The 17,564-nt window shown below is 42.1% G+C and overlaps 1 protein-coding gene across 3 annotated transcripts in view; it reads right to left on the bottom strand.

The window, feature by feature from the left end:
* LOC111965370 (5-hydroxytryptamine receptor 4-like) overlaps positions 1-17,564 on the bottom strand; it is a 196,773-nt gene that overhangs the window by 146,827 nt on the left and 32,382 nt on the right. For all 3 annotated transcript variants that reach the window (XR_011480064.1, XM_023989524.2, XM_023989523.2), the window contains exon 2: positions 4,105-4,192. Coding sequence is in view for 2 of the 3 variants with exons in the window: in XM_023989524.2 (XP_023845292.1) it covers positions 4,105-4,169 (65 nt within the window). In the remaining variant the exon portion in view is untranslated. The remainder of the gene's footprint in view (positions 1-4,104; positions 4,193-17,564) is intronic.

The following is a 17,564-nucleotide window of genomic DNA, read 5'->3' as shown; positions in this document are numbered from 1 at the left end:
TAACACAAATAGGATATATGTTTTGGGATATTTCTATTCTGTACAGGCTCTTCTTCTTTCACTCAGCCATTAGTAGGTTAGTATTGTTGGAGTATCTACAATGTTGTTGATCCATTCTCAGTTTCTCCTACCACAGCCATAAACTATGTAACTGTTTTAACGTCACTATTGGTCTCATGCTGAAATCCCTGAGCAGTTTCCTTCCTCTCCCGCAACTGTGTTAGGAAGGACGCCTGATCTTAGTGACTGGGTGTATTGCGGTACAGAGATGAGGTAGTCATGAAAACATGTTAACACTATATTGCACACAGTATTAGTCCATTCAACTTATTATGTGACTTGTTAAGCACATGTTTTACTCCTGAACTTATTTCGGCTTGCCATAACAAAGTGGTTAAATACTTATTGACTCAATACATTTCAGCTTTTCATTTTTTATTAATTTGTAAACATTTCTTAAAATAGTGTATAAATCCACTTTGACATTATGGGGTATGTGGCGTAGGCCAGTGACACAAAATCTCAATTAATCCATTTTAAATTCAGGCTGTAACACAACATGTGGAAAAAGTCAAGGAGTGTGAATAATTTCTGAAGGCACTCTAAATACCTTGTATGATGAAGATGTTCATATTATAAAAGTCCATTCAAAGTCCATAGAGATTCATAAAATATTGCTCACTGTACAGGACAAGGCCCAATTGGGCCAGATGCAGTCACGGTCAATGCAAATGTGGAACACTGTGACAAGTCAGTAGATTTCCTTGTTCATTTCCCAAAAGGCAATTTCTGAAATTGGAATACATGGGAAACATATCAAGGATGGTACAGATACATTAAGCTATACATGTACACATTAAGCTGTTCACCTCACTAAAGGTGAACACAACACTTTTCATTCACATATTCTGAGCAGTCAGAACCCAATGTCATCTCTGCAGCTTTAACCACTACCTCCTGCCTGGGAGTGTTTCAGGTCTGCTGCATAGACCATGTGGCAGCCTTTTGTATTAATGTATCCCAAAAGGAGATGTGAACGCAATGAATTTCTTGAACAAAAGGATTAGTGGACCCACCAGAAATGCAACCAATAGCCTATATGACTATGGCAAGTTAAAGCATAATAACTATCTGTCACGCCCTGACCTAGAGAACCTTTTATCTCTCTATTTGGTTAGGTCAGGGTGTGATTTGTTTGTCTAGTTTGGCTATTCTTTGTGGCCGGGTATTGTTCCCAATCAGAGGCTCTTGATTGGGGATCATACTTAGGCAGCCCTTTTTCCCACCTTCAGTTGTGGGATCTTGTCTGTGTGTAGTCTTTCTGCACTGCATATAGCTTTATGTTCGTTTTTGTATTTTGTTGTTTTTCGGGTTCATTTTGAATAAAGAAAAATGTACGCCTACTACTTGATACCAGGAATCAAGGACACGACGCAAGCACGAGAGCACACGGGGTGGTTGGCGGAGCCAGGTTTCAGACCAGAGCCAACTCCCCGCACTCGCTCTAAGGAGCATGTGACCGTTCAGGCACCATGTTTTGCGGAGATACGCAATGTGTCTCCAGTGCGTATCCACAGCCCGGTGCGTTCTGTGCCAGCTCCTCACACTTGCCGGCGCGAAAGTGAGCATACAGCCAGGACGGGTTGTGCCGGCTCAGCGCTCCTGGTTTCCAGTACGCCCTCGCGTCCAGGATATCCTGCGCCGGCTCTACGCAGTGAGCCAGTGTGCCTTCACAGCCCAGTGCGTCCTGTGCCAGCGCCCCGCACTTGCCGGGCTAAAGTGAGCATCCAGCCAGGACGGGTGTGCCAGCTCTATGCTCCAGACCTCCAGTGCGCCTCCACGTCCCAGTATATCCTGTGCCAGGTCCATGACCCCGGCACTCCAGTGCGTGTCTCCAGCCTAGTACATCCATGTGCCTGCTCCACGCACCAAAGCCTCCAGTGACGACATCCACGCACGAAAGCCTCCAGTGACGATCCACGGCCCGAAGCCCCAGTGACGATCACGGCCGCGAACCGAACCCTCCAGTGACGATCCGCGGCCCGAACCCTCCAGTGACGATCGCGGCGGCCCGGATCCTCCAGTGACGAATCCGCGCCCGGACCTCCAGACGATCGCGGCCGGAACCTCCAGCGGATCCCCGAGCCGGAACCTCCGGCGGCGGGTCCCGTCGCGTTCCCCCGGCTGACGATCCCACATTCTAGGTCTCCCGAAGCGGAAGGCGAGATCCAGCGGTGCGGAGGGGGCTATGTTTCCCGAACCGGAGCGCCACCCCGAGCGTAGATAGCCCACCGGACCCTCCCTATAGAGTCAGGTTTTGCCGCCGGAGTCGCCGACCTTTGGGGGGGGGGGGGTACTGTCACGCCCTGACCTTAGAGAGCCTTTTTAATTCTCTATTTGGTTAGGTCAGGTGTGTGATTGGGTGGGCATTCTAGTTTGTCTATTTCTTTGTTGGCTGGTATGGTTCCCAATCAGAGGCAGCTGTCTATCGTTGTCTCTGATTGGGGATCATTACTTTAGGCGCCCTCTTTCACACCTTCAGTTGTGGGATTGTTTGTTGTTGTAGTTGCTTTCTGCACTGCATATAGCTTTACGTTCTTTGTATATTTGTTTCGGTTTCATTTTGAATAAAGAAAATGTACGCCTCCCACGCGCACCTTGGTCTCATTCCAACGACGGATGTAACGAATATCAGTTAAAACTATTCTTGAATGCACTTCATTTTAATTACAGTTCTTACTAATCTCAATGCTATTTCATCATGAGTTAAAATATGCTGCTTGCTTTTGAAATATTTCCCCCAAATATGTGCAGTTGTTCAACAATACATTCTGTCGAACAGTTACAAATTAGGGATAGTGAGTAAATTCCAGAGGCATATCTGTAAGTCACCATAAATCCTAACTGCCCTTCTGAGTAACCTCTATTTCTCCTTGTTTTTAGGGAGTTTCTGCATTTATGGGTACATGAATCTATGTTCCGGGGCCCGATGCCTGTGATGGAGGAAGTAGATATCAGCGGCAGTGAGAGGTAAGGACAGTACACTGCATTAATGACCTATATGTGCTCTTGAAAGGAGTATGGTAGTCAATGGAATGGAATACCTGTCTGAGGCAAGTTGATAGACATACTGATAAAGTCCTTCATAGCATCATAATGAAAAGGATACACAACAGTATACAATGTGAAATGTGCACATGGATATTAATCATGATTCTTTCATTAATTGAAGTGTTGGCACGTAGTAGCGGCTAGGTGTCATACAATAACACGTGAGCACGGGTAGAGTGAGGGATGGTGGTTGATGAAGGCTAATGTCCCTGAGTCCATGGGAAGGATGCCTGTGGTCAGCTTTGCAGGAACCAGAGGCTTTCCTTTGGCTTGGCATTTCCTCTCTTCCCGCTACCTCTGCTTAACGTGCTCTCCAAGCCCCATTTGATATCCTGTGACAGGCTTCCTATCAGGAGGATAGGTTTCTATAGAAATAGCATCATACAGAACATTAGCTTTATGACAAGAGCACTCCTTAACTATAGATCCACTACCCCCAAGCCATAAAGACTCCTGAACATCTAATCAAATGGCTACCCAGACTATTTGCAAATGGCCCCTGTAAGGAGTGCTCTTGTCATAAAAGCTAATGTTCTGTATGATGCTATTTCTATAGAAACCTATCCTCCTGATAGGAAGCCTGTCACAGGATATCAAATGTGGGCACATTGAGAAGGAATGCAGGGAGTAGGGAAGGAGGATGCCAAGGGAGGAAGCCTCTGGTTCCTGCAAAGCTGACCACAGGCATCCTTCCCCATGGACTCAGGGACATTAGCCTTCCAATACCACCATCCCTCACTCTACCTCACGTGTATATTGTATGACACCTAGCCGCTACTACGTGCCAACACTTCAATTAATGAAAGAATCATGATTAATATCCAATGTGCACATTTCACATTGTATACTGTATGTGTATCCTTTTCATTATGATGCTATGAAGGACTTTATCAGTATGTCTATCAACTTGGCTCAGACAGGTATTCCATTCCATTGACTACCATATCCCTTTCAAGAGCACATATGGTCATTAATGCAGTGTACTGTCCTTACCTCTCACTGCCGCTGATATCTACTTCCTCCATCACAGGCATCGGGCCCCCGGAACATAGATTCATGTACCCATAAATGCAGAAACTCCCTAMGAAACAAGGAGAAATAGAGGTTACTCAGATAGGGCAGTTAGGATTTATGGTGACCTTACAGATATGCCCTGGAAGTTACTCACTATCCCTAATTTTGTAAGGCTGTCGACAGAAATGTATTGTTGAACAACTGCACATATTTGGGGGGAAAATATTTCAAAAGCAAAGCACATATTTAACCTGTGATTGAGAGGATTAAGGAGACAAATAAAATAGTATTCTTTAATTATTGAGCATAACAGAAAATATGCCTGAAATTACTCTACATACCAATAACATATGCACTAAGAGATTGTGAATTAAATCATTACATGCAACAACATTACACAAAGAATATAGCATTGGATGTAATGACTGTAATTAAAATGAAGTGCATGCAAGAATAGTTTAACTGATATTGTTACATCCGTCGTTGGAATGAGACCAAGGTGCAGCGTGGGAGGCGTACATTTTTCTTTATTCAAAATGACACCGAAAAACAAATATATACAAAGAACGTAAAGCTATATGCAGTGCAGAAAGCAACTACACACAAACAACATCCCACAACTGAAGGTGTGAAAGAGGGCTGCCTAAGTATGATCCCCAATCAGAGACAACGATAGACAGCTGCCTCTGATTGGGAACCATACCCAGCCAACAAAGAAATAGACAAACTAGAATGCCCACCCAAATCACACCCTGACCTAACCAAATAGAGAAATAAAAAGGCTCTCTAAGGTCAGGGCGTGACAGTACCCCCCCCCCCCAAAGGTGCGGACTCCGGCCGCAAAACCTGACTCTATAGGGGAGGGTCCGGGTGGGCATCTATCCTCGGTGGTGGCTCCGGTTCGGGACATAGCCCCCGCTCCGCACGCTAATCCCTCCGCTTTCGTGGAACCAGATCGTGGATCGTCGCCGGGGGAACCGTACCGGGAACCCCCGCCGGAGGTTCCGGGCCGCGGACCGTCTCAGGAGGCTCCGGGCCGCGGATCGTCACTGGAGGCTCCGGGCCGCGGATCGTCACTGGAGGCTCCGGGCCGCGGATCGTCACTGGAGGATCCGGGCCGCGGATCGTCACTGGAGGGTTCGGCCGCCGCGGATCGTCACTGGAGGCTTCGGGCCGCAGATCGTCACTGGAGGCTCCGGGCCGCGGATCGTCACTGGAGGCTCCGGGCCCGCGGATCGTCACTGGAGGATCCGGGCCGCGGATCGTCACTGGAGGGTTTGGGCCGCGGATCGTCACTGGAGGGTTCGGGCCGTGGATCGCCACTGGAGGTTCGGGCCGTGGATCGTCACTGGAGGCTTCGGGCCGTGGATCGTCACTGGAGGCTTCGTGCGTGGATCGTCACTGGAGGCTTTGTGCGTGGAGCAGGCACAGGACGTACTAGGCTGGAGACACGCAATGGAGGCCGGGTGCATGGACCTGGCAGCGGGATATACTGGACCGTGGAGGCGCACTGGAGGTCTGGAGCATAGAGCTGGCACAACCCGTCCTGGCTGGATGCTCACTTTAGCCCGGCAAGTGCGGGGCGCTGGCACAGGACGCACTGGGCTGTGAAGGCACACTGGCRTCACAGTGCGTAGAGCCGGCGCAGGATATCCTGGACCGAGGAGGCGTACTGGAAACCAGGAGCGCTGAGCCGGCACAACCCGTCCTGGCTGTATGCTCACTTTCGCACGGCAAGTGTGAGGAGCTGGCACAGAACGCACCGGGCTGTGGATACGCACTGGAGACACATTGCGTATCTCCGCAAAACATGGTGCCTGAACGGTCACATGCTCCTTAGAGCGAGTGCGGGGAGTTGGCTCTGGTCTGAAACCTGGCTCCGCCAACCACCCCGTGTGCCTCTCGTGCTTGCGTCGTGTCCTTGATTCCTGGTATCAAGTAGTAGGCGTACATTTTTCTTTATTCAAAATGACACCGAAAAACAACAAAATACAAAAACGAACATAAAGCTATATGCAGTGCAGAAAGCAACTACACACAGACAAGATCCCACAACTGAAGGTGGGAAAAAKGGCTGCCTAAGTATGATCCCCAATCAGAGCCTCTGATTGGGAACAATACCCGGCCAWCAAAGAAATAGACAAACTAGACAAACAAATCACACCCTGACCTAACCAAATAGAGAGATAAAAAGGTTCTCTAAGGTCAGGGCGTGACAGATATGTATTATGCTTTAACTTGCCATAGTCATATAGGCTATTGGTTGCATTTCTGGTTGGGTCACATAATCCCATTTTGTTCAAGAAATTCATTGCGTTCACATCTCCTTTTGGGATACATTAATACAAAAGGCTGCCACATGGTCTATGCAGCAGACCTGAAACACTCCCAGGCAGGAGGTAGTGGTTAAAGCTGCAGAGATGACATTGGGGTTCTGACTGCTCAGAATATGTGAATGAAAAGTGTTGTGTTTCACCTTTAGTGAGGTGAACAGCTTAATGTGTACATGTATAGCTTAATGTATCTGTACCATCCCTTGATATGTTTCCCATGTATTCCAATTTCAGAAATTGCCTTTTGGGAAATGAACAAGGAAAATCTACACATGACTTGTCACAGTGTTCCACATTTGCATTGACCGTGACTGCATCTGGCCAATTGGGCCTTGTCCTGTACAGTGAGCAATATTTTATGAATCTCTATGGACTTTGAATGGACTTTTATAATATGAACATCTTCATCATACAAGGTATTTAGAGTGCCTTCAGAAATTATTCACACTCCTTGACTTTTTCCACATGTTGTGTTACAGCCTGAATTTAAAATGGATTAAATTGAGATTTTGTGTCACTGGCCTACGCACAATACCCCATAATGTCAAAGTGGATTTATACACTATTTTAGAAATGTTTACAAATTAATAAAAAATGAAAAGCTGAAATGTATTGAGTCAATAAGTATTTAACCMCTTTGTTATGGCAAGCCGAAATAAGTTCAGGAGTAAACATGTGCTTAACAAGTCACATAATAAGTTGAATGGACTAATACTGTGTGCAATAATAGTGTTAAACATGATTTTTCAATGACTACCTCATCTCTGTACCGCAATACACCCAGTCACTAAGATACAGGCGTCCTTCCTAACACAGTTGCGGGAGAGGAAGGAAACTGCTCAGGGATTTCAGCATGAGACCAATAGTGACGTTAAAACAGTTACATAGTTTAATGGCTGTGGTAGGAGAAAACTGAGAATGGATCAACAACATTGTAGATACTCCACAATACTAACCTACTAAATGGCTGAGTGAAAAGAAGAAAGCCTGTACAGAATAGAAATATCCCAAAACATATATCCTATTTGTGTTAAGGCACTAAAAGTGCAAAAGATGTGGCAAAGAAATTAATTTCATGTCCTGACTACAAAGYGTTATGTTTGGGGCAAATCCAATACAACACATCACTGAATACCTCTTTTCATATTTTCAAGTTTGGTAGTGGTTGCATCATGTTACGAGTATGCTTGTCATCGGCAAGGACGAAGGAGTTTTTTGTTGTTGATAAAAGGAAACGGAATAACCTGGATAACCTGGTTCAGTCTGCTTTCCAACATACACTGGGAGACAAATTCACCTTTCAGCGTGACATTAACCTAAAACACAAGGCCAAATATTCCCTGGAGTTGCTTACCAAGACGACATTGAATGTTCCTGACTCGTCTAATTACAGTTTTGACTTAAATTGTCTGGAAAATCTATCGCAAATGTCTGAAAATGTCTGTCTAGCAATGATCAACAACCAATTTGACAGAGCTTGAAGAATGTAAAAAGAATCATGTGCAAATATTGTACTATGCAGGTGTGCAAAGCTCTTAGAGAGTTACCTAGAAAGACTCACAGCTGTAATCGCTGCCAATGGTGCTCCTACAAAGTATTGACTCAGGGGTGTGAATACTTATTTTAATTTGATATCTCTGTATTTMATTTTGAATACATTTGTACAAATAAAAATGTACTCCATTTTTAATTCAGGCTGTAACACAACAAAATGTGGAATAAATCACATTTATACTCATACTCACATATGAATACTTTCTRAAGGCGCTGTACATAATATGTCCTTAGAASTATTATCTCCAGAGCGATAAGGTACTGTACTGTGTGTATGTGTAATTTATCTCAAATTCATGTAATAATAGCAGTTTGATTTCTGTAAACATTATGCAAATAGTATTTAYGGAGATTAATTATGCTATAGTTTACATTCTGGCTGTTTGGTGCTATTGCAATTCCTATAGTAAACTATTTTAAACTTTTCATAAACTTCGGTAGTGCTGAGATTATCATCACAAATGTATGAAACGGTTGTGAGCAAAAGGATGATGCACCACTGCATCATGGACTCAGTGAATCCGAGGGATAGAAATCCTGCGATGGTCTGTGCAATCATTGTAATTACCATGGGCCGGCTGGTTAGCCTAGTGTTTAGAGCGTTGGGCCAGTAACCAAACGGTCGCTGGTTCGAATTCCCGAGCCGGCATTGTTGACAAATCTGCCGTTGGTGTTGCATTGCTATGACTAAGCCACTGTATACTGTGTTAGTTGAATAATTCAAATGAATAACCTTGTAATATTGTTGACAAAAGCACTCACCCTGTAATATTAAGAATTCTTCTCATTAATATGGAAACTATTTTTACTGCTGTTTATGTATGAAGCACTGATGTAAAGTCTGATTAGAACTGACAACGGATGACACATTTACACCTTGAGAGCTTATCTGATTCATTCTCCTTTGAGCCCCGAAGCAGCGGGCAGGTCTTGAAGAAGGGCTGTCCTGGATGCAACGCATTCATAACTGACCATTCTGGTATATTTGCAACTCTGTTACTGTATGTGTTATTTGGTTCAGAATTAAATGATTTGTGGCAGTCATCAAGAAACGTCAGGCTCCACACCCAAACGCATCAGTTAGCATTACCGGGCCTTTGCCTTTCAGCACAAAAATGGAAATCTCTGATGTGCTTACACCTGGGAAAGAGATTGAGCATGGAAGCAATATTTACAAGGAAACCTTGATGCTAATGGCTTTCTCAGGACGGTATGGGACAGTATTGGGGAGGAGAGGCTCTTAGTAATAGCTGGAACGGAATAAATGGAATGGTTTCGAACACATCATGGTTTCCATGTGTTTGATACCATTCCATTTACTCCATTCCAGCCATTATGATGAGCTGTCCTCCACTCAGCAGCCTCCTGTGGAAGATATTGTGTCATTCACTGCTCTAGGTGGAGAGAGTATTCCAGTCGTGACTGTCCAGCAGAGGTCCTTGAATTCATGCCCTCCAGACAGGGTGTTACTCTCATACTCTCACAGGTGGTCTCTCTCCAGGCACACGGAGGACACAGACAGACACGCTACACACATAAACTGTACACACAAATACATGCTGCGCGCACACGTTGCGCACGTACACACACACACACACACACACACACACACAATGGCACACCACACAGGTATTCCATTCACAAGAATGGTCGTCACAGAACCAGGGCAATACGTTAGATGCACAACAGTCTGCATCAGCACTGCAGCACTGTTAAATCAGCAGAAATGTACCAACACTGCTGCTAGTTTGCCTGACTGTCTGCATGGAGTCTGGACTGTATCATTTTTGGAAAAGAAAAGGTAGACCGGACACGGTTTGTCTAGAGTTGCGTCACATACCAGTCTGCCCTTGTTTTCATTAGTGTGCTTGCTGAAAGCAAGACCATTCTAGCACTCTTACATAGTCATATTATTTTTATTTTTATTCCGCTGCTTTAGCACTTAAACTGCTTAAGCACTTAAACTGCTTAAGCTATCAACAATAAACATTGTTTAGATTGCTTGAGAAAATCTTTTTGATACTATTTATACTTATTTTATATTTAAATGAGCTCCCAACGCATTTCAATGGCAATAAAAGTGCCATAGACTTGAATGGTAAAAACGTTGAAATGCTACTCCTCTTGAACCGTTTAAGCTATCAACACCAAACCAAATTGAAATGTGCAGACTGACCCAACTTATATGAATCGTATACAGCTTTTTAATCATATTTATACTTTTTGAACTATAAACATTTTCAATTTGCATAAATTAACAGGTTTGAATGAGAACCATAGGAATATAGTGGTACAGTAGCAATTCAAAAGGGTCCTGCTCCTTGGCTAATTAATTTTACAAGACCAACTTTGAAACGTTCAGGCTATCCTAACTACAAATTCTCTAAAAACGTTATAAACTATAAACATATTCAATTTGCATAAATTAGCATAATGTATTCAATGCCAACCAGAAGAGCACAGCAGTAGAAATGTCAAATGCTACTACTCTTTAACCATTTCAGCTACAAACATTAAAGCAACTGTCACATTTTCAAAATGTTAGAAACTATACCAATTAAAATGTGCAAACATTTGCATATATTAACCCATCAACAATAATAGTAAGTCTTGAACAGTTCAAGCTAGAGACGCCAAACTAACTTTCACATGTTCAGGCTATCCTATCCTATCAATCAATCAATCAATCAATATTTCCATCTACCTACCGTTTCAACTATAACCAGTCACTACCATTACTACTGCAGTCAATATTACTACTATAACTACTTTCACAACCATAAATACTTTAAGACAAGCTAACAAGCACACACATTTTTTTTAGGGAATATACTTTTCTAGTTAAACACACATTTTATTACTTTCAAGAGCATTTCTGAAATCTCTTTTTTCATTTTGATAAGTAAAAAAAAATCTGTATSAGCCTAATTTATTTTACTTGCTTTGAGATCCAGTGAAGTTATAATGTGTTTGGAGAATTTCTTTCTTCCATTTGTCACTATAACAAACACATTTGGGATAAATTGGACAGCGTTAGCATGGAGCATTCTTTGACTTCATTACCCATCTGTCTGGATAACTGTCAAATGTGTTTTCTTACACAGTGTGCCCAAGCTACATTTTATTGCTTTATCTTTCAAGAACTGACAATGTGTAGCCATTTCATATGTGATAGGTACAATAGAATTGGAACTTCTGAGAGGTAAGGTCAGGGGTGTCAAACTGCTTAATTACGCATCTTATAATATGCCCGTAACCAGATATCAAAAACCTTGTGAGGAACAGAGAGAAATGCCTTTCATTTTAAGATGAAAACCAATGAAATAATGAAACCCTTTMATCTAAATCCCCCATTCCCTTTCATAATGACACATTTCAAACTAAGCAATATCTCATCCTTTGTCTCTTCTGAGATAAACTGAGTTAAACTCCGACCTCTGTTAGCTGATGCTGGAATCGAGATGGAGCTCCAGCCACCTTGCCATCTGGCTCAGGTTTCCCCTAGCTGTGGCCCTGTGGTTCAAAGCTTTAATCCCCCACCCTAATCAGGACCTTCTAGTGCCAGCTAACCTGACCTCTGACCTCTCACCAGCCTCACACTTGACACATTTTTCCACATCATTTGGCTGCTTCCTGTTCCTGAACTTAGCTTTGACCCAGACAGCTTATCCTGGGACCTCTAGCTGATCTCTGATTTMAAGTGTCCCCTTTACTCACGTTCTATATTCATTTAGTCACTATTAACAATTTGCAGATATTAATTTAAAAAATTGCTTACCATGGTATAATGATATTTTATATATATTCATCCTCAACAATATGAAGATACTTTGCTTCCAACTTTTCCCTTATCTAATTCTGTGCACTACAGCTGCCTTGCCAGGCACAGAGGTACCCATGTGTGTCAGGTATAAGCCAGCCTGTTGCTGTTTATTGGGCGATGCCGCATACCAAAAAAGCAGCATAATTTCAAGGGAGCTTCCTCATTATACAGAAAACTACACACACTTTCCCACTCCTCGAAGGATTTCRATTTAATGATGGTCTTGGGGCTCCTCATGCTCTAACTTGTGCTTCTCCTGTCTCATATTTACTGAGTTCCCCTGCCTGTCACCAACGCCCTCAGCTCTGCTCTGGGCATGTGGATGCAGCCAAGTATTAAGAGCAATTTGCCAAACCATTAATAATGCACATCATGTGGATACAGTGTGCACCCATGCATCCAGAATGTGTCTTTATCTGCCAAAAACAGAGTTCTCAACAGAGTAAATATCTTAATCACTTTTTTCTCAAAATATAGAACAACTAATTACATTTCATTAGAAGAGTGTAATTATTGATTATGGAGTCAGTAGGCTAACCAACAATCCAGTCATGTAATCTGGGAGAGATTACAGAGAGACATTTCTGCTATACCTAAAAATCCTCTCAGGTTGTTTATCAGCATGATATTGATTCACGATAATACAAGACATTATATTATATTTTATAGATACTTGCGCCCCAAATGTGAAAAAGAAGAGCGGTTCAGGGCATCGAATTGACTGCAGGTGATTTTATGAAGCAGAAATAAAATAGATTTAGTGGCACTCTAAATATGCCTGAGTAGATATTAAGTACAACCTCTACTGTGATGGATGTCAAACTATTCAATAAAGCAAACACTCAGATTTGAAGTGATCACCAAACGTTCAAAATAGCAATGAACTGTAGTAGTGGGTTTCATCAGTATTACCTAGAGCTGCTATTATTTGAGAACTCATCTGTTAATAAAAAAACATCTGCAGGAGTAGGACCAATAATAACACTGGACTTTCGAGAAGTGCCTTGAGAGGAATAAACTCACTGTAGGGCTCAATATTCTGACTCAGAGCCTTTTAAATTACATGGCCAAATATATAAAAGTTCAACTGCACCCCTGGTATCAAAAGAAAGGATCGATTAAGATGACCCAAAAGGTCGCCGGATCGAATCCCAGAGCCGACAAGGTAGAAAAATCTGCTGTTCTGCCGTACTGACATGGATGTCGATTAAGGCAGCCCCCCCCGCACTTCTCTGATTCAAAGTGGTTGGGTGAAATACGGAAGACACATTTAGGTTGAATGCWTTCAGTTATGCAACTGACTAGGTATCCCCCTTCCCTTTCCCAAATGTTGGAGTGATTGTGGTGATGTAAGAACTTAGTATTTACCCATTGAGACTGTGGTACCATCATGTTCCGAAATAAGTTATGCTTACAGCCTAGGGTATGCTCATTACCTTGACTGAAAAGCCACACATTCAAGACAGAAGTAGAATTATAAAGTATTCGTACACACTCTAAAGTGAAACTCCCTCATCACTATAGTAATACAGACTATARCAGGGTTATTMWACTCTTACCCTATGAGGTCCAGAGCCCGCTGGCTTACTGTTCTACCTGATCATKAATTGCACACACCTGGTGTCCCAGGTCTAAATCAGTCCCTGATTAGAGGGGAGCAGTAGAACTGGTTTATAGGTCCAGAGTTGACTTTTATAGTATACTGTATATCCCATTGACTGTTCTCATGACAAAATGGAAGAAATCCAAAGAAAAGTAACATTAAAACAGCCAGGGAGTGCTACAGTGATATAAAGTGGGGTCCAAAATGATTGACACCCTTGATAAAGMTWAGCAARAAATACTGTATAAATAATTAAAATACTGAGCTATATTGTATGTTAAAAAATTGGGAATGAGAATGCATAAGCAGCTAAGAACCCCATACCTACTGTAAAATATGGTGTTAGATATTTTAGGTTATGGGCTGTTTTCCTTTTTAAGGTCAACAACATCATTAACTTTAGCTCAAAACCTGGTTGGACATTTTAGCCAAAAACCTGCTGTCAGGAGGCTGAAACTTGGTGGCAATTAGATCTTCCAGCGAGACWATAACCCCAAGCACACCTTTTTTTTTTTATCCACAAAGAAATGATTAATTGACTACAAAATCAGTTTCCGGACTTGAATCCAATTGAAAACCTGTGGTTTGAATTAAAGAGTTAAATTAAATTAAATTGAATTAAAGTCCATAAGCCCAGACGAAAGATATCAAGGATCTGGTTAAGATTCTGTATGGAGGAATGCGTTCTCCAAATCTCATCATTTTTTATCCTTGAAAGGTGAGGTATTGAAAGATATTGAAAACAAGGGTGTCTGTAACGGTCGTCGTTGCATGAAGGAGGMTCGGACCAAAGCKCAGTGTGGTAAGTGTTCATAATATTTATTAARTCAACAAACACTCTAACAAAATAAACAAAGTGAGAAACGAAACCGAAACAGTCCTGTCAGGTGCAGAACACTAAACAGAAAACAACTGCCCACAAAACACAGGTGGGAAAATGCTACCTAAGTATGGTTCCCAATCAGAGACAACGATAGACAGCTGTCCCTGATTGAGAACCATACCCAGCCAAAACAAAGAAATACCAAAACATAGAAAAGTTAACATAGAATGCCCACCCAAATCACACCCTGACCAAACCAAAATAGAGACATAAAAAATTCTCTAAGGTCAGGGTGTGACAGTGTCAATAATTTGACCCCTATGTTTTTGAGAGAAAACAAGTATTAGTTGTTAAACAACATCTATTATATTCGTATAAAATAAGATCATTTCCCCATAGAATATAGCTCAGTATTTGAATTATTTATTTAATACAGTCATTTTTGCTCATCTTTATTAATGGTGTCAGTAATTTCGCTCTCCAGTGTATAGTTAGGTGTGCGTTGAGGCCTCCCATCTGGAATGCAGTATCATTATGCGTAATTATAAAATCCCTATAMTGTGGGTCCTACTTATGTCTACATTTGAATACTTCTTCAGACATAAATAGTAATAAGCTCAGTCATGTTCCCGGTAGATGGTATTCCTATAACCGTTTGAGTGGTGTTGACTTGCACGCTCACTAAAACCATAAAAGGGTGTAAATCCCAGAAATCCTACTAATATGGCCTACGRTATCACTATAAWGTGCTGCTGATCGAGGTGGTCTTACAGTAAMACGTTAACAMGAGCACAGTAGCGACATCACAGACTTGCTTGAGATAAAGCGGAGGTAGAATGCCTTGTAAAGGAACTTCCATTAAACCACAATCAGACTCTTTCACCTCAGCACAATACAACCTCCTGTCTCACACTGATTAGAATGGATGCCATGGTTTTACAACCTAACACCTGCTACAATTTTACGATTCATTAACAACAGTCTGGATTCTCTGGTCTGTATTCAAGACCTCTGCGCAAAGTCCAAGGTCACCCAGAATTTCTAGCATTTCCTATTCAGTATGACTGTTCTATAGGCTATAGAGTGGCCGTGCTCCAATTCTTTCAAAGCATGCCAATCACTATTGTGCTCCCTGACGGCACTGAGTTCTGAATGCAGCAATCTGAGGCACAGTCAACAAAAAAACAATAAACATCCCAGAAGGGTTAAAAGCATCTTTAATAAATGATGTATGCTGTCAGAGCATCTTAAGAGGCTGCACATTAAAGGTATAAAAATACTTTATTGAGTGAGTTGGAGTCCTAAAACCCCAACCTGGCATACTTTATTTATCCAATTATACTTTACGGACCATTACATCAGTATAGCCATTTGAAAGTGGCAGACATAGAGGTGCCCATACACTGCCTGATATGATATTACTGGGCCATATTCACAAGTATAATGCCAACCATTCCGCTGATTAGCGACTGTGAAAAAGTAACAAATATGACTTTTAGGGTCCATTAAGACACTTAACAATTACATGGTCCTTTATTTAAAGGATTACAAATAAAAAKGAAACGGGTAACAACAACTTCATAGAATTCATATTTGATATTCAGGATCAGACCTTACTAGTCCAACAATTATGTTGTCAGGTTTTGGGAAATTCCTTGATCCTGTGACACATACAGTAATGTAGCCTACACTAACAACCAAATGAATAAAACTCTCGATAATGAAACCTAACTATATACAACACAAAGGAATATAATAAAGCAATAGGGTGCAAAGATGAATGAGTCAGTTTATTGGTGCCATAATCCTGGTACCCTTATGCAAGCAATGCAAGTGTGGCATGACTATGTGACTGGCTTATAGACCTGATTAAAGACAWCTGACTAAAACGGGAGATTCATGTGGCTGTCTGTCCAAATGCCATGTAGTGTGCAGTTATATATTCACTACCTAAAAYCCCAAGATTAGATCTAATTCCTTTGGTAAGAGTTGGAAACTTGGAACAATGAACCAATGAAAAGTGAAAAACGCTCGAGCCCGKTGGTCTGTGCCAGCTGGTTTAACATGGAATAGCAGGAACTGGAACAATAATAGTTTATGAAAATAATACAAAATTAAAATTCTGTTTCTACTGGTNAAAATAGGAAGGGTTGTAAAACATTTTTTTTTTTGCTTTGGGAGGGTTGTGTGTTTTTTTATTGGGAACAGGTGTCACACCCTGATCTGTTTCACCTGTCTTGTGATTGTCTCCAACCCCCACCAGATGTCTCCCATTACCTCATGTGTATTTATACCTGCGTTTTCTGTTTGTCTGTTGCCAGCTCGTCTTGTCCCGTCAAGTCCTACCAGCTTCTTCCCTGTGCTCTAGTTTTTGCTTTTCCTAGTCTTCCCAATTCTGACCTTTCTGCCTGTCCTGACCCTGATCCTGCCTGCTGTTCTGTGTGACTYTGATTTGATTATGACTCTTTGCCTGCCTTGACCTACCTGTAACCTAAGCACATTTGAGATCACAGAGCACATATATTGTGTATAGTAGGCATTATCATAGAAGTCAACAGCTATATCCATTTACATCAATATCATCACAGTCAACAGCTATATCCATTTACATTAAATTTAGCAGACACTCTTATCCAGAGTGACTCATATCAATTTTCATACTTGTTTGTACTGGTCCCCCATGGCAAWCGAACCCACAACCCTGGCATTGCAAATGCCATGCTCTACCAAATGAGCCACACAAGACCCACAGCCATATGGAAATGTKATGGCATTTGCTCCATTGGTATTGTTTGTAGGCCACTCTGATAGGCCTACATTATGTTCAAATAGCCACGATAGCCTATTGGCCACTGTCTGAAACTTTAACTTAAAGCGGATACAGCCTCAGTGTTCCCACCCACTGGGCACAGAYATTTAACGTCTATTCCACATTGGTTCAATATAATTTAATTGAAATGACGTGGAAACAACGTTGATTCAACCAATGTGTGCCCAGTGGGCAGTTAATGTGCGCCGGAAGTTTCACAGAATGGAAATTTACGCTCACAAGACCGGTTTCGAGTATGTTACTCGCTAATGTCCAGTCTCTAGATAACAAGGTAGACGAAATTAGGGAAAGGGTTGCTTTCCAGAGAGACATCAGGGATTGTAACATACTATGTTTCATGGAAACATGGCTGTCTTGGGATATACTGTCGGAGTTGGTACAGCCACCGGGATTCTTTGTGCGTCGCGCCGACAGAAATAAACATATCTCCGGGAAGAAGGGCGGAGGTGTATGATTAACGACTCATGGTGTAA

The sequence above is a fragment of the Salvelinus sp. IW2-2015 genome, linkage group LG6.1, assembly GCF_002910315.2.
Source record: "Salvelinus sp. IW2-2015 linkage group LG6.1, ASM291031v2, whole genome shotgun sequence".
NCBI lineage: Eukaryota > Metazoa > Chordata > Actinopteri > Salmoniformes > Salmonidae > Salvelinus > Salvelinus sp. IW2-2015.
Note: the sequence above shows the minus strand (reverse complement) of the source record. Positions and strands in the feature narration are given on the sequence as shown.